This window comes from Clarias gariepinus, chromosome 21 (assembly GCF_024256425.1).
Source record: "Clarias gariepinus isolate MV-2021 ecotype Netherlands chromosome 21, CGAR_prim_01v2, whole genome shotgun sequence".
Lineage (NCBI taxonomy): Eukaryota > Metazoa > Chordata > Actinopteri > Siluriformes > Clariidae > Clarias > Clarias gariepinus.
The window spans coordinates 13,011,132-13,032,883 of record NC_071120.1 but is presented as its reverse complement, the minus strand read 5'-3'; the positions used below and the strand labels follow the sequence as shown (position 1 = coordinate 13,032,883).

Below are 21,752 nucleotides of genomic sequence, written 5' to 3'. Positions count from 1 at the left end.
TTGGAAGCATAAATTTGTATAGGACAAATGTACACTGTGCTGTAGCATTACAAATATAATCACCCTTCATCAGTTTATCAGACCTCATTCATGTGCCTGGAAAGCCTTTTTGTATTTGTGGACGTTATTACTGTATAGCAGCAAATTTGAACTAACTTCGCAATGGCATGTAAGAAAATACAAATGGGTTTGATGCACAGGTGTCCACAATATTTTGGCATTATCAACTACTGATCTACTGTTCCAATATGTTAATATATCACAGTAACATTATTCCCAGATACCTGTATGGCGATGTGCCACACTCATTGAAATGAATAACCCTAATAATATCTTCTTAAAAAAATAAAACAAAAAAACATATGCATAAACATATAACAATTGTTGATGTACAATATTTGTAAAAAGATACATATTTAACAGTTAAGAAAGGAGTCAGAAGTAAAGCTCTAACTTTATGGCTTTCGTCATGAGTGTACTCAGAGTGAAAGGTTTTGCAGTAATATGAAATGTTGTTAATATTTCTGCTAACTTCTCATGAGAAAAATAAAACACTTGAGGGTAAAAATATGTTTTACACCATCCCATAGCTCACCACCCTGTTAATAGATTTTTCCCCGCAAGAGTCTTATTATTATTATTATTGGATATCAAATTTATCAGGACATTCATCTTAAATGTTTTCTACTTACAGTACCTCAAATGAGCTCAACTTCTGAGCTGGAGTGTTTTCTCAGCTCTTAGTACACCTGATGTAAATAATCAACTAATTAAAAGCCATTTTATTTCAAGTGGGTGTGGTAGAGCAGGAAAACACTAAAATATGCAGGGCAAGGGGCCCTACATAAATAAGCTTGAGAAGCAATATGGTAATGTTTGCAGGCAGTTAAACTGGAATATTATTGTGTAAAACCATGTAATGTGTTAATTTCCTCAAAAGGGTTTTACTTAGAGTTTAGTGTACTATTACATATGCAGTCAGTTTAGTTATATTATTACTTAGAGAGTACTGCCGTACAGAAAGACAGACAGACATGTACATGGGCTTCAACCTAAAATAATATCATGGATTACATTAAAACTGATCAGCTTATTTTTAGCTTTAACCTTTCTAAAAAAAAAATAAATAAATAATAATAATAATAATAATAATAATAATAACTATTTTTCTGTCAACGCGAATTATGCTAGTATATTCTAAAACATAGGTATTGATAATGCTATAAGCACGTTAATACTTTGTACTGGCTTCGTTTAATAATGTAATTTGTCTGTTTTGTGTTCCATTAAAAATATTACAGATTTTCACCTTTTATTTTGTTCGGACTCTTATTTTGACAGAAGTTTATTGGCTTATTTTCGAGTGCGTTAAACCCACAGAGCTCAATCATTATCTGAACTGAGGATGTGTTAATAAATAAATACTGTCACAAACCACAAAACTTTTAACCAATCAGGCTATTAAGAGACTGCCTGTTTTGTTTTTGTTTCCACCTCCAAGAAATGTTTAAGAAATCACCCACAGCTGCAGAAATGCACAAATACAGCGTTACCGTTAAACGGCATTACCTCTGTCCCGCTGTGTAGCTCAGTCTCCATGGAAACATGGACAGCACGCTGGCAATGCTGCTTCTTAACCGAGCTAACAGCTTCTAAAAAAAACTAATGCTACGTAAATGGCGATACAGTGAGGCTAAAGTTTATAAGGAGATAGCGACCTGATTAGTTCATGTTATTAAACTATTCGGGGACAGGTGGAGCGGTTAATTAGCAGCCTAATTAGTTTAGTTAAACACGCTAGCCAACTGAGTTCAGGGGTTTACTGTAGCTAGTTAACTAAGTCACTATCCGAAATTATAATACTCATTATCAGAAGACTAAAGCTATGACGTAGCTGAGTTATAACGCGCTAGTATACGGAATATTGAGGTTTTTTTTTACACGAGGTAGTTTGTGTTGTGAAGGCGAGCTCATGTGTTTAGCGAGCTAGCTAACCCTGAAACCTAGCATTGTGCTTTTTTATCAGGTCACTATGAAGCGGATAAGTGATTCACACAGAGCCTGGTCTGTGGAGGGACTGAAGGTGTTGAGCTCAGCTTCTCCTCCTGACCACAACCTAAGTCTCACAGCAGCTGAGCACAGTGAGAAGGGTAAACTACACCTCATATCATCCTAATATATATTCCTTACACAGCGAGACAGAACTGTCTGTAGACAAATCTTACAGTTATGCAGTGATTCTGTATTTCTTCAAAATTTTTATACTGAGGGTTTGGATAAGGAGCAGCATGTGATATTCATTCATTCATCTTTGGAAACGGCTTTATATACCAGTGAGCATCCTGGTGGATCCAGAGCCTAAACTGGGACACAAGGCTGAAAAATTCACGCCAGATAGGGCACAAGCGCTTTTTTAGCGCACCCTATGGGCACACACTTTCACACCTAGAGGCAGTTTATGATATTCAAGGTGGTGGAAAGAAACCAGACAACCCTGAGGAAACTTGCAACCTGAGCTTAGTATTGATTGCTGATGCTGTGAGGTGGCACTTTTTAAGTGAAAACCAATTAAACACCTCACCTCACCTCACCTCACAAATCTGTTCAAAACCTTTTTGCATCAGTGGAAAGCCAAGTGAAGCAAGTTTATGTATTTTATTCTGAGGGTTTTTTTCTGGATTTAGTAAAGAAATAGCACCCTGGGTCCCAGGAATATTAGCAAGGACAGTAAGCAAGAAGAAAAGGCAACCACTTTAATTTTCATTTTTAAAGCAGCCGGTGCTGAGAGAAATCATAAATTTAGGTTAAGTGAGGTTTAATGTCTATTTATTTTATATTTTACTTAATTCACATGTCTTTTATAAATGGTTTAATCTATTTTATATGCAAAAATATGATTATATTATAATATGATTTGTCTGGCTGTAACGGATTATATGCATTTACATTATTTCCTATGGGAAAATTTGTTTTGCAATACGAAATTTTGCCTTAAGAACTTGCCTCTGGAACGAATGCTGACACTTAACATTATATAGTAATAAAATCTGCTTTTAAAAAGAACATGGATGTTCATTCATTAAAAAAAAAAATACGATCATAAACACCCAACCCAACAAGAAATAGCTTGTGTCAGTCTGGGTTTGACAGAAAACTGCTGGAAGGTGTAATAGCTACACTTCCCTGCTCTTTAGTTGGGAACATGCGTGTACTGTATGAGTGTGAATGTCTGTGTGTGTTCCCATAATCTGGAACAGGATAAAGTGGTTACTGATGATGAATACATGAATTCATATAAGTGCAGTACTATAAGTGTGTCAATCATTTGCTTTTTTGTCATTTCCTAGCTTTCCATGATTAAGGTTGTAATACTGCTGGCACGTTCACTTACTTTCATTTGGTTTGTAGATAAAATAAAATGTACAGGAACACGGTACATTACAGAAGACTTTATTAAGAAGTTGAGCAAGCAAGACAATTTATCCCTTGTGCGCTCCTTAAATCTGTCCACTACTCATGGAGATAAATGCTTCAGGGTAAGAATGACAACATTCTTCAACATAAACTTACTGATTATAACATATTCCATCAAGTCTGTGTTCAGTTATATATTATATATTTTCATTGTATGTTATATATTTTCACATGTGCTTTTTATCTTTAAGTACATTGAGAATTTGGACAAGTGTGACCGTGTTCAGGTTCTCAACCTTAGTAACAACATCATTGAAAAAATTGAGAAATTGGAGAGGCTTCATCAGTTACGAGAGCTGCACCTTTCTAATAACAGAATAAAGTAAGTAATTTTTCTGATATAAGTTTTGATTCAATTGAAATGTTGTTTAATTAAATTTTAGTTTTCTGTCATGCAGGAAAATAGAAGGACTAGAGCAAATGGCAAACCTACAGATTCTGAATCTCTCCAACAATAACATTGAACAAGTGCCGGTGTGGTTGGGGAAGAAACTTAGATCCCTTCAGAAGCTAAACCTTCAGAAAAATAAGATATTTTCTGTTAGTCTTTTCTCATTCTTCCTACAATATTTAGCAAATATTTGTGCATGCCTCAACCTAACTTTCATCCTCTTTTGCCTTTTAGCTTCATGAGCTTGCCAAGTTAAAGCTTTTAAAAAGCCTAACTGAGCTGACATTAGCAGAGAATCCTGTGTCTGACCTTCCGCACTACCGCCTTTTCTTAGTCTTCCATTTGAGGTCACTGGAGTTTCTGGACGGAGAGCCAATCAGCACGCAGGAGCGAGAAAATGCACATCAACGCTTTCATGCTGGTATACAGTTACTTCTGGCCACAGTCTCCTGTGAATGAAGGGGGAAATATGCTATTTGATAAAGTTCAGGTTGTTATTGCTTCAGCAAAGTTGGTTATAATTGTGATACATCTCGGACTTAATGTTATTTATAGTTCTGCTAGTAAGTTTACATACCCTGGCGAAATTTGTGAAATATCTGCTGTTTATGACCGATTAGACAGAAATTATTTTCTTTATCCAGTTATCACATTATTATGTGAGCCATTGCTAAAATAAAAAAGATAACGGAAAGCACTCAAATTACTCTGATCTAAATTTTTAATACCTACTGTATAAGTGTTTGACCTTATATTATACACCCAAGTTGACAGACACTGATTTAAATGGGTCCACACTTAACTTGACTGTAATTAGTGTCTGTGTATAAATAGCCAATGGGTTTTTGAGCTATTTGAGTGTAGACCTACGTATGCATATTTCATCCAGCTATGTACTAACATGGCTGTCAAAGGAGCTTAAAAAAAATGGTAGTTTATTTTATATATAAGGAAAAGGAATTAAGAATATATACCTATTAAAAAAAAAAAAAAACTCTGAAAAAAAAGTGGTTTTGTTGACACAAAGCGATGGTCAGGTAGACCAGCAAATTGGGATTCTTAGGGAACTTACAGACAACTTTAGCTAAAATCTCTTTAAAAAGGGATACTTTAGTTTCAGTACATGCAGTGCAGGGAAGATTAAACAAAAATAGATACGTTTATTACAATCATTAACTCAGATGCTAACAGCCAGTTCATGCAAGACAAACCAAGAATTTAAAGGACCTGAAGGCATTTTGCCAAGTAGAATTGGCAGTTTTTTAACATAAGAGAATAAACGCTCATCCACAATGATCACAACGACCACAAAGCTATCATTGATGCTAAAGGGCGACACCCATGATTTGAAAGTTATGAGTATGTAAGTGGATAATACTTTGCACAGACGATCTAATTATTTCCGTTATTGTCATGATTTGTTTAATCAAAAATTACAAAAGTAGACATTATGATTATTATAAAAAGTCATTTTGCAGCCCTGTGTTCGGCTACTCTCACCTGTGCTGCTGGGTTGTAGAGGAGGTAGAGCGTCTGGAGCAGGAGCTGGAGGAAAGAGGAGCAGAGATAGAACAACTTCAGGAGGAGAAAGCTGTAGCTTTAAAGGACTTGGAACATCAAGAGAAGCTGCAGGAAAGCCTAAAGCAGCAAAGTCAGGAGCAACAGCAGCGACAGGAACAGCTTGAAATGGAGCTGGACACCAAGTCCGAACTGGTGTGTAACAGAGCTGTCTTGTCCCTCAGTGCTAACGATAATATTTGAGTTTATAATATGAAACAACTTTGTTATGCCAATTTTCAAATTGTGGTAACCGAGATTAAACTTTTGTGTGTTTACAAATTTGCCTGTTTACGAAAAACAGCGTACTGTTAAACCAATTTATCATAAAGACAATCTCTCCTTGCACTTGATTCCCTTCTTCTTCTTTTTTTTTTTTACTAGCCAATTTCTTCTTCCTTTCTCACTACTTTCTATAGACATCTGTCTGTCAGCTGCTTTAAAGGTAGTGTTAAATACTGAATATACCGTATATACAACTGGTACTGCTTTGTGAACATAATTGAGTGCAGTGTATAGTGTTTATCTTAGTATTATAATTTCCATATGTCTTGATTGCCTTTATTGTATTGACAGGTGACAAAGGAAAAAAAATATATAAAGTGTCTTAATAAGAACAGTATTTAAACTAACTTTGTATTGTTTAGATGCTGCCCTTGGTTTTTAGAGAAGAACTAATGCTACAGTATAAGGAACAGGCTACCTTTAATCAGTCAAGTTCAATTCAGTTGTGAACCTATCGAATAACGCTAAAGTACAAAACTAGTAATGTTATATAAAAGTTGTGACTCACTTGCTTTAATGTTTAAGGGTTTTAATTTGTAACAAAATAAGAAAAAAAACATAAAATCAGGATACTTATGAAATGATGATAGTTACACAATGACAATATGAATCGGTGTCATGATAATATCGTGCCAGTTGGTCTCTGGTAATTCCCATCCTTAATAGGTAGATATAGCTGTCTTAGAAGCTGTCCTGCCCGTTGTGATATATATGTTTAATCACAGGTTAAAGGTGATCAGTCAGATGAGCTTTGTGTATTGTTGGCAGTGACTCATTCTTCAAGGGCACAAGCAGACATGACACACGCCAGCAGAGTGAATAAACAGGCTTGCACAGCATAACAGCCACGATTTAAACTTTGTCAGCTGTCTGTACATTTTATTTCTATGTTTTTTGTTACAATCTTATCAGACATGCATGTTCTCTTGTAATCTGTGCATGCCATTTCTGTCTGTATGCTGCTTTCTCATGCTACATTCTCAGCCTTCATTTCCCGCTTCCCTGCTGGATTCTTTCTACAAGGTATTTATTTGTGTCCAATCAGTTTTTGTTAGATCAATCACCAACCAGTTCCCGAAGTCCTAGTGAAGTGAAATGTCATGACTTTCTCCTGTGCCACCAGGTAGTTACTTAGAGTGATGTGAGTGATGTAATGTCCTTGTAAGCATGCTGCAATACTCTCTGCATGTATAAGTCAAGTTGTTAGATCAGATACGTACATGCATTTTACATCTGCACTGAATATGTCCAGTGGCCTTTGTGGAATATGTTTGCAGTGCAGTTTATGTTCTATATTAAATGCTTTGTACCTGAAGTATTGGCGCTTAAATACACCCAATTTTTTTTCCAGCTTAAGCAGAAGACTATGGAGCTGACTCGGGCCTGCCAGAAGCAGTATGAGCTTGAGCAAGAACTGGCTTTTCATAAGATAGATACTAAGTTTGAACCACTTCCGTTTTATCCTAATCATGTAAGCTTTATCAAGACTGGATTTTAAATATGCTTGTGCATTTACAAAATGGTCATCTCCTTTTATATACAGTACCAGCCACTTTTTCAGATCTTACATTTACTCAGTTTGCCATACCCACATAGGAATGGTGAGGGCAGTGTAGCATGTTAAGACACTTTAGCAGCACACTATTTAAACAATGAGGTGCAAATGGAACTTGACCATGAAAACCTGTCCCCTGTCCCCATTTTAATCCTTAATATTCATACAAAAAATATAAAATTTAAAATTATTAATTATTAATCAAGCTAGCCATGTAGCAGCCAAGTGTGCACATTTACACATAACGTATAGCACTGATTCTATATTGTACTGCAGATTTTTGAGCAGTTCTATCTATTCTATCTAGCAGTCTGTTATCCTGATGCATCATGATGATATTTTATTTTGTGAAGCTACTTTGAGAAAATAACCATTGTTAAAAGCGCTATATAAATAAAATTTATATTGAATTGAAATGCATGTGCTGTTCAGGACCTGAGGGCAGAAGATGTGCTGGGTGAGAGTCCATACATTGGAAAAGCCCGCCACAAAAGGAATACATTTACATTAGACAATGTCGATGCAGGGGACAGACGTCTGGCCACAGGAGGTGTCATGGATACAGACAAACTGGAGGAGGAGTCTAGCCATGACTTGGCAAAAGGTACCGGCATCCAAAGAGTACAGTTGTTGTTTTTTGTTTGTTTGTTTACAGCAGTTAGGGCTAAAGCAGACTAAAGCTTGTTGCTATATGGTATATAGTGTCAGCATATTCCACCCGTGTGTGAAATATTTTTTGTTTAAATACACAACCTGGAGTGTATTTTTGTTTATCACATAACATCACAAATCACAGTTTTAGTGGTTTATCTACAAGTCAATTTAATTCCTGTTATAATGTACATTGCAATACATTAACGTGAATTACAAGACCCTAAAATTCTAGCAGAAGTGCATAAATTTACTATTTAATAAATGTTACACCCAGAGCTACTGCCTGTGACATCAGTTATATTAATAAAACCAATGTATCTATTTTAAGATTCTGTTACTGCATTGGTTAGTAAACAATTTTTTTTGTATACAATACATGCAGTGGCTATAGCAGAGGAGCGTCTACAGCAGCTTCGCAAGGAGATGGAGTTTACAGAGCGACAGATCCTGAGAGCCAGTGAGGAGCTGCAACAACTAGAAGAAGCAGCATCTCAAAAACGAGTGAGTGTTTTAAAACTATCCAAATTAGATTTTTTTTTTTATCATGCTCATTATACTGTATATAAGGTATATATGGTGTGGCAGCAGTGTGACTCATTCTTGCACTCAAGCAGATACAGGTCACTACAATACAATACTTTGGTTAATGTTTACATACAGTATCAGAATGGGGAAAACCTGTGGCATGGTTATTGGTGCCAGATGGACTAGTTTGTGTTTTAAAAACTACTAACCTCCTGAAAAAAACATGCAGTTTTAGTGATTGTTGGGGGTGTGGGGGTGTTTAGAAGTGTTAGTTACAACAGTGGAAGACTACATAGAGTTTTACTCCTGACAACCAAGAGCAGGAATCTGAGACTCACTGACATTCAGTAGGCAGTATGAAAAACTTTGTATGGTCAACATAAATCTTAATTTTTGCTGCAGCAATATGCAGATTTTATTGTCAATATTTGCTTGCATGCAACATTTAGACAATTATACGGTAAAAATCATATACAGAAACGGTGTTTCTTGGGGATGCCACTGAAAAATTGTAGCCAAAGTAATCAAAATACAAAACAAAACAAAAAAGAACTAATAGGCATACAGCGAATTGTCAAATCTAACACCTTACCAGTGTTATTGTAATGCTAATTATAAACTGTGTTTTTTCTGCTGAATCAGTCATCCCAGACAACCCCAAACAATACTGTCTGTTTAGGTTCAAAGTGTGTGTATATAGAGGAGTGCACAGTAGCTAGCATGTGATTTGAGGAAACGCTACGGTTAACTGTTGGTGGCTCCTCCTGCTGGTGGTAATGTAGTGGGATTGGTATTTTTCCCTAGTACAAATTAATTCCAATCAACCATTATTCAAATACTTGAGCCTATCTGAGTGTTGTTGCTGACCCTGTGCATCTATTTATGTTTGCAGTTTACCATATGATACATAATTCCAGCATTATAAGGTGCCTATAATGAAACACAAGACATAAACTGGTATCATGAACCTTGACATTGAGTTCAGTGGAGCATCTTTTTGTTCTTAGGTGACTTCTGCCCCCTTATTTTTGGTTGGTGTTTCTTAGTGAATGCACAGCGGTCAACCATAAATGCACAGCGATCGCCCACAAACTGTTTTCTCTCCTGCCTTCTGGTAGGCGCATCAGGTGTCCCAGGTCACGAACCAGCAGTCTGAGGAACAGCTTCTTTCCCAGAGCTGTCTCCTTATTGAACTCTGCCCCCCACTGACACCTGCCCACACCTCACACACCTATACTCTTCCCATTACCATTACACTATTTAATATGGACTGCACTAAAATGTACATACCTGTTTGAAAATATCCACGCACAATACATTTGTAAACTTCCGACTGAGTATATATTCGCACATGTCTACTTGTAAATTCCTGTCTATAGAAAATAGCAACCTGTATATTGTGTTCATATCTATTTGCAAATTCGTGAATATAGTTAATAGCAACTTGTATGTATATATAGTTTATCCATTGTAGATTTATAATTATAGTTACTAGCAACCTGTATATTATGCCCACACAGTATCATTCTGTAATAGTTACCCATAGCTTCTCTCTGCACATATACCTTTTAGGTGTACTTAGAACTTATACCTTTATCCTGCACTTTCTGCTAATTGCACTTCTGGTTAGACCCAAACTGCATTTCGTTGCCTTGTACATGTGTAATGACAATAAAGTTAAATCTAATCTAATAATCTAATCCAATAAAATTAACAATAAAATAACAATAAGCCACTGTTGTGCAAGCCCCCCTTGTGCCAGCAAAACAGCTGTGATTGCTCAAGTGACATGACTCCACAAGACCTCTGAAGGTGTGCTGTTGTATCTGGCACCAGGATGTTAGCAGCAGTTCCTTTAAACACTGTACATGGGGCCTCAGTAAGGTGGGGCCTCCATTGATTAGACTTATTTGTCCTGCACATCTGGGGAATTTGTAGGTCTGCTATGCCCCATATGCAGCAAGGTGTGATGCACTGAGTGCTCTGATGCCTTTCTACCTGACATCCTAGCCTCTGGTCCCCACAGAGGTCAATTTACCTGACAGAGGTATTAGTATTGTGGCTGATTAGTCTATATAATTTAAGATTGGTCACATAGTCTTATTCCAGTTTTCAATTGACCAGGTTTAATGAGTCTTTGCCTACTGAGCCACTGATACTTGATATTTCAATATGAAATTGGCTGACATCAGTGGAGCCTGATGTGGTCGTCTGCTTTTAATTTTTTTGTCATGCTGCGTATGTGAGATACTTTTTCTGATCAAATTTGTAAGTTGTGTTTGTTTAAATTAAAATAGTCTTCCTGTCAGCTTGAATCATTTTTCTCTGGTCTCTCTCATCAACAACTGCTTCTTACTGGATTTTATTTATTTTATGTAAAAATACTAAACTACTAATTAAACAATGCGCTGTGATCACATTCCTCCCCATTCTGATGTTTAATGTGAAAATTAACTGAATCCTTTGACCTGCATCTACTTGATTTTATGCATTTTCAATGCTGCGTCATGATTTGTTAATTGAATAGGGAGTGTGTACATCAACAAGAAATTTGTTTGCTTTGTGTTAAAATAGTGTTTTTATTTATTATAGTAATGGATTAGGGGGTTTTTACATGTGTGCAGCCTTATAGCTTATTTTTTTGCAATAATTAATTGCAAATTGTATTTTATTTGATTATTTCATAAAAATATCCATAATTCAGGTACATATCTTTTGAGAAGATGAAATAAATATTTGTAATCAGAAGTATACACCTATTTTTTCACATAGAAAGTAGGTTTAGTGTGTAGTTAATACTGTTTTTTATTTATTTATTTATTTGTTTGTTTGTTTGTTTGTTCATTTATTTTTCATTTCATTTCATGAAGGTGCCAATATATATCACATGTTCCACCCACTTGTCAGTTGGCTATATTAAAAAAAAAAAAAAAAAAAAAAAAGTGTTAATTTTTCCCAGCACTGTATATATTATGTGCCATCCTGTTTTTTTATTTTATTTTTTAATATTTGTTACACTTAAATGATTCAAATCTTCAAACAAATATAAATATTACAGAAAGATAACATGCGTAAATACAAAATTCATTTTTTAAGGTTATTCTATTTATTAATGGAAAAAACATGGTTTAATCAACTATGGCAAGTCGTCCAGGTCTCAAAGCCTTATAAATAGTGTTATAACCCTTATAACCCTTTCCAGACTGTTCTTGTATTTATTCAGATTGTGTTGCCTTTTTAGATGCTTCATATTGCTGGACTGGTTCAAATGATTTCTTGATTCAACAGGTCTGGCAGTAATCAGGTCTGGGTGTGGCAAGTAAAATATAACTCAGCTTTCCAAACATCGCAGTTCATTCATGATTTTGCAAGAAAGGGGCAATTTTTTTGACATATGGCCAGGTCGGCTTGGGCAGCTTGTCCCTTAATAAATGAATTAATTATTTAAAAACTACATTTTGTATTTACTCGCGCTATCTTGGTGTAATATTAAAATTTGTTTGATGATCTAAATCATTCATTTGTGACACATATGCAAAAAAAAAAAAAAAAAACTATTAGGAAGGGACAAATACTTTTTCATGGCACTGGAATGTATTATGATGATCTGTATAATAATATTATTATGATTCATTTTAATGCTGGATTATCACAACAGTTATTGTAATCCTGATTCCCTTTCCCCACATGATAAAGACCCAAGGTTAGCTCGAGACAAATTAACAGTGCATGTGGCCTTATACAGATTACAGAAGCTGAGAAGGATAATCTTAGACAACAGCTGCACATGAAGATCCAGAAGCTGAGCGAGATGCAGCAGGAGGCGGTGACCCTGGAGAAGCAGCTGGATAGACAGAGCTCTGAACTCAGTGAGGCTCAAGGGGAGCTGGACCAGCTCCAGAGCTTACTGCACACATTAAAGCCAGAGGACCTCAGACACGTAAGTAAAACCTCTACCTCAGACACTAGATTTTGTCATCATTAATCTCCTGGAAATGTTGAATTAAAAACAAAAGGTGATTTGACTGCTAAAAATATCTCTGCCTGCAACCTTGATGATAGCAACTATCCTGAATGTTGCCTTGGTTCCACACCATGGCAAACAAGCCCTGCCTCCCAGTGGAATACACAGATAACCAGAGGTGTCTAAAAAGAATACTGAAAGCGGCAGCGAAATACTACTTTGTTTGTGTCTCTTTAAGGAAATGGGAAGAGTCGTTCTGTAGGGAATTTGGGTGGAGCTTAAATAGTTTTTTTAGGGGTATTGTCATAGCTGGGTTAAAGGCAGTGATTGGTTGGACTGAGAGTTTCCTGTGTTGATTCAAAGCAGGAGCTGAAGAGAGAGGGGGAGAATACAGAGGAACAGTGTGGTGTGTGTGTGTGTGTGTGTGTGTGTGCGCGTGTGTGAGATGGTTCGGGAGGTGGGGTGATGAAGTGCAAAGCAGGGGAAAACCCTGTACTATGGCTAAAGTCTACTAGCAAGAACTTTGTGGCTAAAAGTCTGCAAGGACAAGGAGAGGATCAGAGAGACAGGAAATGCTAACTGTCAGCACACAGCCTACATGCAGCCTCACTTCAGCCAGTAATAGAAGAAAAGCAGGATTTGTATTTGTGTCAGCCACTTTACGTTAGTAAGTACCCCAGCAAAGTTAGGGAGGGGTGCATAGTTATACGGTTGCATGTTATGTGTTTTCACAATGCTGTGTACATGCCATTATTTCATGCTTAAAGGAACATTTATTTTTTTGCTTGATGATAAAAAGTGTTTGATTCAGATATCCTGGCTCAAATAACATTCTTCCTTTTCACTATCTGTATGATTCATAAAATTTTATGACAACCGTTTGCTTTTTGAAATATGACAAATATTTGATTTTTAAAAATAGACTACCCTGCCACAATGTAATAAGAATAGGGCATGAACAGTAACACAAAGCCTTTTTTGTGTTTGTAAAAAAACTGTATTTGTTAATGTTGTGATAGTGGAAATTTTAATAACACCGTGTAACACATGTATAATACAGGACTATGTTTTATGTAACACTAAGAAAGTGGATCTATATGTCCTGATTTTCATTTATTAGCAGTTGTCACTCTCTTAAATATTCTTTTTCTGTTTGTTTGTTTGTTTTTTTTTCGGGTTAAATGGTAACTGCCTATGGTAAAGACTGCAGTGGGAGCATATACTGAAACCAGATTTTTTATGTACAAACTCTTTTTCTTCTGCTTTTTTAACAGGCTCATGTGAAGGCACAGTTAGCCAGTAAGAATCAGCTGCTGGCCATCATGAGCAGGAAGCAGCATGAGTTGGAAGGCCGACTGGATGACATGCTCAGTCGCATCGCCGAGGAGACACAAGAGATCAAAGATCTGGAGCAACAGCTTACTGACGGTGAGAGATGTTCTGACATAGTTATGATGTCTAATTGTTATGAATGAATGGAAAGATGCTATTTCAAGCTGCAGACAGAAGAAGATTTTATAACATGGGTTGTGCTGAATCGTTTCCTGCTGTGTGGATTTGTTTGACTGCTGAGTGCCAGGCATAGAGAATTCCCCAACCACTTAATTAGTAGTATACCGAAATAATAACGACACAGCAATCATGTACTGACAAACTACACTTACTGAGCACTTTATTAGATTGAGTCCTTTGAATTTTGGTCCTTTTTGACATGATTGCATCACACAAGTGCACTTAAGTGCTGTGTATCTCCTATTCAACCTCATCCCAAAGCTATTCTGTTGGATTCAGAGCGGGTGGCTGGGAAAGCCACTGCAGCCTCACTTTCTGTTCTTAGTTGACCCCGATGTGGTCTCCTGCTGTTGTACCTCTTCCTCCCAGTGTTTTCACATGTTGTGCATTCTGAAATACTTTTCTGCTCACCACAGTTGTACAGACTGGTTATCTGAGTGCCTGTAGCTCAAACCAATCTGGCTGTTTACTGATGATATCTCTCAACAACATCCGCAAATTCTTTTTAAAAAATTTTTTGCACTATTTTGAGTAAACTTACAGTACTACTAAATGACCCAGGTCACATTTTCACTATCACTACTTGACATGGACACAGGCTCGTATCTGTGTGATTTTATGCATTGTCCTGGTGCTGTACAGTTGGCTGATCAGATAACTGCATAGATGAGTAGGTGTACATGTGGAATATTAATAAAGTGCCCTGTGTGTATGTATTATGTATTTACCAATATTCCAAATGTTTACCTACTTATCTATGCAGTTATCTAATTGTGTTTTGCTTTATATGCTGTAGTTTAAAATATAAACGAAAGTGCATTTGTCTTTGTCAATGATTAAAGTCTGTACACTTAATTTCTAATATTTCAGTATAAACATCTTGGTTGGTCAGTTGGTTGAGTATTAGTTTGGGACTCTTGAGTTTTAGTATGGGATTAATAGGGTTGACTTTGCATTATTCATTATAACATGACCTTCCATGTTAGCAAAATCTAGATTAGAAACTCAACTGAAAATATTTGGTTTCCGATTATTTTCTCTCATGCAGGTCAGATAGCAGCCAATGAAGCACTGAAGAAGGATCTAGAGGGCATTATCTCTGGCCTTCAGGACTACCTGCATGGGGTAAAGGATCAGGCTCGACAGGCCCAATTTGACTGTTTACGTCTCCAGAAGGATAAAGATGCTTTACAGCAACTCCTTTGGGACAAAGATCAGCAGCTCAGTCGACTGCAGCAAGTAGCCCAGATATGTGACAACACAAAGAAGGTTTGATGGAGATATTTTTGTGCAGCTATAAGACTAGATTTGATGACCAGAATTACCAGTTGTGTAAACTGCATGAAAAAAGTAAAATGGTTTTTGTTTTTTTGGTAGGATCTGTTGCAGCACCAGGATGAGTTGCAAGCTCTCCGAATGGAAAATATAGAGCTGAAGGAGGCTCAAGGTCAGGTCAGTGCCTATGAAGCTGAACTGGAGGCTCAGCTGCAAGAGAGGGACTCTAAGGCCAGCCACCTGAAGGACGAGCTGTGTCGTTTCCAGCGGCTTAGTCAGGTAGCTTTGTGATGATTAGATGAAATTAGATATCATCATATGTGCCATTGTGAAAGGATTTCTTCCTGTTCACTAAATAATGCTTTGTATATTGAATGTAGTGCACTGAAATACTTACAGTAACCTTCTTACTTCTAGCTAGAGCAATCTGCACTGCAGGCTGAACTGCAGAAGGAGAGACAGGCTAAAGAAAATGCACTGGCTCAGCTGCAGCTAGCTGCAGAGAGCGAACTGGAGAACACTCATCTCCTGCAACAACTTAACACACTGCAGGTACATTTTCATGGACAGATGCAGTTCTCTGGCTATGTTCACAATAGGTGTTTTTTTTGTTTTTGTACCCCAGTGTTTAATCTTCTTGTGTACAAGACAGACAGTGAGACCAGCTCTATTGCTTAGAGACAGTGTCAATGAAGAAAAGACAGAAGGCAGAGTTGAAGGTAGCAGAGATGAAGGTGCTAGGGTTTTCTTTGGGAGTGACAAGGATGGATAGGATCAAGAATGAGTTAATCAGAGGGACAACCCATGTTGGCTGTTTTGGAGATAAAGTCAGAGAGGCCAGATTGAGGTGGTTTGGACATGTTCAGAGATTGAGATTGAGATTCATCAAGATTCAATCAGAGATTGTGAGCATATTGATAGAAGAATGCTGAGGGTGGAACTGCCAGGCAGGAGGTCTAGAGGAAGACCAAAGAGGAGATTTATGGATGCAGTGAGAGAGGACATGAAGTTAGTTGGTGTGAGAGAAGAGGATGCAGAGGATAGGGTTAGATAGAAGCAGATGATTCGTTGTGGCGACCCCTGAAAGGGAACAGCCGAAAGACAAAGAAGAAGAATGTTTAATCCTCTGGCCAATTCTTATCCACTATCTTACTCATACCTATCAAGCACATAAGAGACTTTTGAGACATGTGAAACTAGCTACCATATTTTTCCAGTAAGGGTTGCAGCTCAGGGGAAAGAGATCTTCTGTAATCAAGATAAAGCTCAGGGTGGAAAATTATATTACTATTATGTTACTACATGAAAATGAGCAGCTAACAGAAGTATATTTCAATGTTTACCAAAAGGAAACACTCGGGTATCATTGAATAATTTTTGGGACCAGTCTCTGCTCTTGGGAAACTTAATTAACTTGTCATTAGTGCTGTTATGGTTACCAGAAAGACCTAGGTTAAACATTACCTTGTATGTTTGCTTGAATAAACCCTGTTAAAATAAATCATAATGCTGTCTCCATCAGCAACGATTGACTGTTTACTTTTCACAATAATGTGTTCATGTGTTACTGTAGAGGGAGAAGGATGTTCTATTGGAGAAGGTCAAAGTCCTGCAAAAAGACTTGCAGCAGAGCAAGAGTGAGTTGTTGTGCCCTAAACAAGTGGCTAAGAGTTTGCAGGGGCTGAAGAGAATCATTGCCACGGGATCAGGGGAACTGAGGTGTGACATCATGAATGTATTAAAAAAAAAATCTATATCTCTTAAATGATACTGAGGTAAATGTTAATTATGTGGATGTGGGCTTAACTAACAGCAGAGCGAATGGTGCTGGAGATGTGCTGAGTAAAAGCTTGGCTGAACTACAGGAAGAACTGCATCTCACAGTGTCTGCTGCGTTGAGAGAACGAGATGAGGCCCAGAGTGCTCAGGATAGGCTGGCACGTGAGATGGCCTTTCTCAGAAACAGGCTTACACACTATCAGCAGAAATACCAGAATGCATGTGAAGAGGCTCAACAGGCCAGGGTGAGTTTAGTATTTTGCACCGTCCTCTGACGATATAATTGGTCTTATATTTGGAGTATTGAAGTCATTTTTTTAGTTCTTGCACACAGACAATGTTTTTTCACATCACAGCATGAACAGAATTGCTGCTTCTGGTTTATGGGAGGATTATTTGTTTTTTAGCGTAGTACCTCCCTCCCCCCCAATGCCACCGAAAATAGAATGAAGGTGTATATGGACATTACACAAATTACAAGATAATTTGTTTTTTTCAAATGGTGAATGGTGATAATTTCATTAATGCCCTATGGAGGTTATTGTTGATATCACTCATATGACTCATTTTTAGTTTTTTCTTCACGTCTTGGTCGTCAACTGCTATTACCTTCCTTGGCTCATCTGTTTGATGTCTCATTTGTAATACACAAGTGTGTTTTTTTTTTTTTCAGTCATTCCACAATTTGGCTCCGAGTGTTTTTTCTTAGCTTTAAAATGACTTGCTTTTATCTCACAGTTTTCTCATCTCCATGGTGCTTTATTCTTTTAAACAACAAATGCACTACTCACAGGCAATACCAAGGTTTCTGTTCAAGAGAAGACATTCAGAGCTATTAAAGTGCCCCAATTATGCCATTTTAAAGGTTGCTAATATTGCTTAATGAGTCTCTTAAAACTGGTTTACATGTATGCAAGGTCAAAAAACACTTTAGTTTTCTCCAAAAGTAGATTTAATTTTACCCCATTTCTAAATGATGTAAACGACTCGTGTGAAGCAGTTCGAAGATTCAGTCTGTCTAAACCCCTCCTTTCCTTGAGCCCTCACTGCTGTGATTTGTCAGATGGCGCGGTGATTTATGATTGGTCTACCGCTACAGCGTGTGTCGGAAAACGAAACGCCCATGACCATAACTGAACGACGGCTCTGGAGACCCGTCAATACATAGAAAAGATGGCGTCGGTTTTACCGTGTAACAACCAGCTAATTTTATATTAAATGTGGCTACAAAAATCGGGAGGTTTTTTATCTTTGTGTCGGTGTTGCGGTAAAAGGCTGGTGAGCCTAAAGGACAAACACAAACAAGTAGATAAAGCAAACGTGTATTATACAAAACTAAATAAAGTAAACTAAAAAGGTGCACAACAACCAAAAGATATAAACGATTTTTACAAACTATATATAATAAACTGTATGTGTGCGAGTGAGTGGAAAATGTTCGAAGTCCGTGTTTATTGTATGTGTGTTAAGCCGGATTCGGACGGGACTAGTTTTACAGGGGGTCGTTAGAGAAATTTCTGTTTTACAGACGTACTTTGTGATTTTAATCCCGCCCAAATCTGCCATGTCTGTCTTTCTCTCACCCGACCTCTGTAAAAATTCCAGAGCAAATTACCTACTGTTTTTCAGCAAATTTGGAGGTCCTCTGAGAAATCGAATCCCGTCCGAATGCGAATGTCTGTTATTGCCGGATTTTTTTTTTTTTAAACGCGTTTTCTTTTGTGTTTTGTTCAACGTGAGCTACCGTACTATCACTAGCGTGCCGGTATTCAAGTTTGCGCACCAATAATGGATGTAGATGTGGACATGTGATCTTGTGCAACGCCCACATGTAAAACACAGACACTTCTACCTCCGTAATAAACACGGGGATGTTAGTCCCGTCTGAATGCATACATGAAATGACAGACGTCGTCTGAAAAAAATTCAAACTCGAACGTCGTTTGCAAAACTAGTCCCGTCCGAATAGGGCTTTAGAGGAGTATGGTTCGGTCTCATCGGGGTTAATGAAGCTTTGCCAGCTGAGTCACTGTATTTTAAGAAGACAAAAATTCTTATTCTAGTAAAACCTACCTCATATAGTTGTATAAAAATTAGTTTGGTGATTTTTAATGCATTTAGTCCCAACAGGCAGCAGAACGGCATGAGGACGAGGCTGAGCTCCTCCATCTCAGGCAGGAGCTGCAGAAAGCACAGGAGCAGCAGTTCCTGACACTGCAGCATCTGCATGAAGTCGAGAGTGAAAAAGATGGTTTGCTCTTGGAGTTAAAGAAGCAAGACAAACAGGTATGTGAGCATGTGCTATGTAGGTTCACTCAAAGATTTTTCATATTAATATATAAGTATACAGTAATTATACTTATACTATAAGTTGCATTGAACAAATGTGTGCTGCATATCTGTTTTCTGTCTTTGTGCATAGGTAAAGGCTGAGGAGACTCTAACACAAGAGCAGTTACAATCCTTGGAGCTGGAGTTAAGAGAGCTTAGGAAATCCTTCACCATCGCTGAACAACTGGCTGCTGAGCAGCTAAATGCTGCCACAGATCAGCTTCGCTCACTCCACAGCACAGTGCAGAGGATCAGTCAGGAGAGAGCAGAGGTACAAATGTGCAAACCATTTCATTGCTTTTATGTGTTTGCAGTCACAGAATTTAGTTAATGTCGTTTTTGGCCTGGATTACACCTAGCATTAAAACTTGTCTAAAGTTATCCTATTAAAACCAGTCAGTGCTAGTAGAAACACGTGATCAGTTCCACAACAAAGACTGATAAACGCCATTTTCAGACTTTTACTGATTCTGGAAAACCATTTTTCTATACCCTGTTGTCTATAACAAAATGCTGGTTTTGACAACTATTACAGTACATATCCTTCTCTTAGAAGCTTTGGTCTTTTACTTTTTTTGCCAACCGCACCACAGAGTGCCTGCATTACATAGTCGAACATAAACAATGAAACATTGCTTCTCTCAGTCACATACTAAAGCGAAAACGTCACTCTTGGCAAAATTGCAGTTTCTGTTAATGAACCTAATAGGTTCAGTGGATTTTTGGAGAATATTAAAGCCAACAAAATGCCTGCAGTTATCCCAGCATTAATATGGTGCATGTATGCATTACTTACCATCCACCATATATGCTGCACCTTAATGATTTTGTGTTGTTTCAATGTTTTTCATAATCTTTAACAACCTTTCATATATGTTGACTTAATAGTTTAAATATTTGTGAGTGTAAATGTTCTGTTGTTAACTGTTCTGGTTAAGAGAGCTGTGGTTATTCAAGGGAAAAACTAACAGCATGTACCTGCTTTCATGCAACCCATGTTTTGTTTTTGATTTCTATCCCTTGGTTAAGAGCTCTTTTGTGTTTATTGAATTGATAAATGAACCACCAATCAAGCCAAACAGCAGAGCTTTACCTTGTACAATCCTCGTATGAGAAAAAAAGTTTTTATTTTTATAAAAAAAAAATGTTTTGCCAAAACTCCAAATGCAGTGTACACAATAGTAGAGTCTGGGCCCCAGGAGGTTAATGTACATGTGCATTGAATAGGTTTTTATTTTAATAATGTCTTGGAAGTGATTATCAGGTTGTTGTAGCAAATTTGGTAATCCACCTTAGTCAAAAAGCTCATATTTTCTTTGTGATCACTCAAGACAAATGTTAATATTAGGTGTAAATGGGGCTTTTGTGTTTGTAGGATGCAGAGCTGCTAGAAGAATCCAGGATGCAGGCTGCTCAAGCCATGCAAGATCTCACCAAGGCAGAAGCAGAAATACAAGATCTGCAGAAGCTGCTTCAAGACAGGGTATGTTTCACACAATGTTACACACTAGTAATTATACTGTATAAGAAGTTTCAATAAATATCCCATCATGCTTTTTAAAAGCGGATTTAAGTGTTTTAACCACATAACCAAGTACACATAAGGATTACTATTACTACAATAATATTACTAAGTATTACTTATTTAACTCCATTTATACTATAATTTAGCAGTATCACATAACAGTGCTGTTGTGCTGAATTTTAGCATAGCTGTAATGCAGCCGTGTGTGGCAAAGATAATTTAGTACAACATCACAACCTTGAGAGTGATATTGCCTTTATACAGCAGTTCCACAAACACCATATATTATCAACAGATTTAAATTTGTTATTTTAATTTAACCGGTTATTTTGCTCCCAACATCCTTCCACGACTGGAGAATACTGTATGCGTTAGTGTAATTACCAGGGGTGAAAGTAATTTTTTATTCTTACTGGTACTATGTAGTAGGGCTGCACAATATTGGAAACTGACATGGGATTTTTTTTTTCTGCAACGTATTGAGAAATACAGGAATTTTCATCAGATGTCTTAAATTATTTAAAAAATAAATATTTTAAAATCCTAGAATAATTGGGATAATTTTGTAAGCATCTTCATAGAAAATAAATATAACAAAAAAGTAGAATAAAAAAACCTGAAAAATGGCTTTCTACTTTTTGCCTTATTTTGGGCTGTATACACTATTTGATTCAGTTTTCTCACTATGAATTCACGCAAATCAACAATCTAATATGTTATGATAATAATTAATTTTGCTTCTTACCCTAATTAAGGGAGCTCATTTTTGAATGAGTTTTTGAACAAGTACAGTCTTGCATCTAGAAGAATTCCAGTTATGGGGAGGCCGTATGTGTGCAGTACAGAGTGACATCTTTTTTTCCAGCACAACCTAGGCAATATGATAAACTAAATTTTATTTAATTTTAACCAACTATACAAACAT

At 37.0% G+C, this 21,752-nt stretch overlaps 1 protein-coding gene across 1 annotated transcript in view; it reads left to right on the top strand.

The window, feature by feature from the left end:
* The first annotated feature begins 1,505 nt into the window (after positions 1-1,505).
* Positions 1,506-21,752, top strand: part of cntrl (centriolin) — a 34,970-nt gene continuing 14,723 nt past the window's right edge. The window contains exons 1-19 of the mRNA XM_053481278.1: positions 1,506-2,150; positions 3,409-3,536; positions 3,666-3,796; positions 3,873-4,014; positions 4,100-4,286; positions 5,385-5,578; positions 7,059-7,178; positions 7,695-7,866; positions 8,299-8,417; positions 12,187-12,381; positions 13,680-13,833; positions 14,966-15,186; positions 15,295-15,471; positions 15,610-15,744; positions 16,766-16,911; positions 17,006-17,216; positions 19,102-19,257; positions 19,394-19,573; positions 20,678-20,785. Coding sequence (XP_053337253.1) covers positions 2,033-2,150; positions 3,409-3,536; positions 3,666-3,796; positions 3,873-4,014; positions 4,100-4,286; positions 5,385-5,578; positions 7,059-7,178; positions 7,695-7,866; positions 8,299-8,417; positions 12,187-12,381; positions 13,680-13,833; positions 14,966-15,186; positions 15,295-15,471; positions 15,610-15,744; positions 16,766-16,911; positions 17,006-17,216; positions 19,102-19,257; positions 19,394-19,573; positions 20,678-20,785 — 2,994 coding nt within the window. The 5' untranslated portion in view covers positions 1,506-2,032. The remainder of the gene's footprint in view (positions 2,151-3,408; positions 3,537-3,665; positions 3,797-3,872; positions 4,015-4,099; positions 4,287-5,384; positions 5,579-7,058; positions 7,179-7,694; positions 7,867-8,298; positions 8,418-12,186; positions 12,382-13,679; positions 13,834-14,965; positions 15,187-15,294; positions 15,472-15,609; positions 15,745-16,765; positions 16,912-17,005; positions 17,217-19,101; positions 19,258-19,393; positions 19,574-20,677; positions 20,786-21,752) is intronic.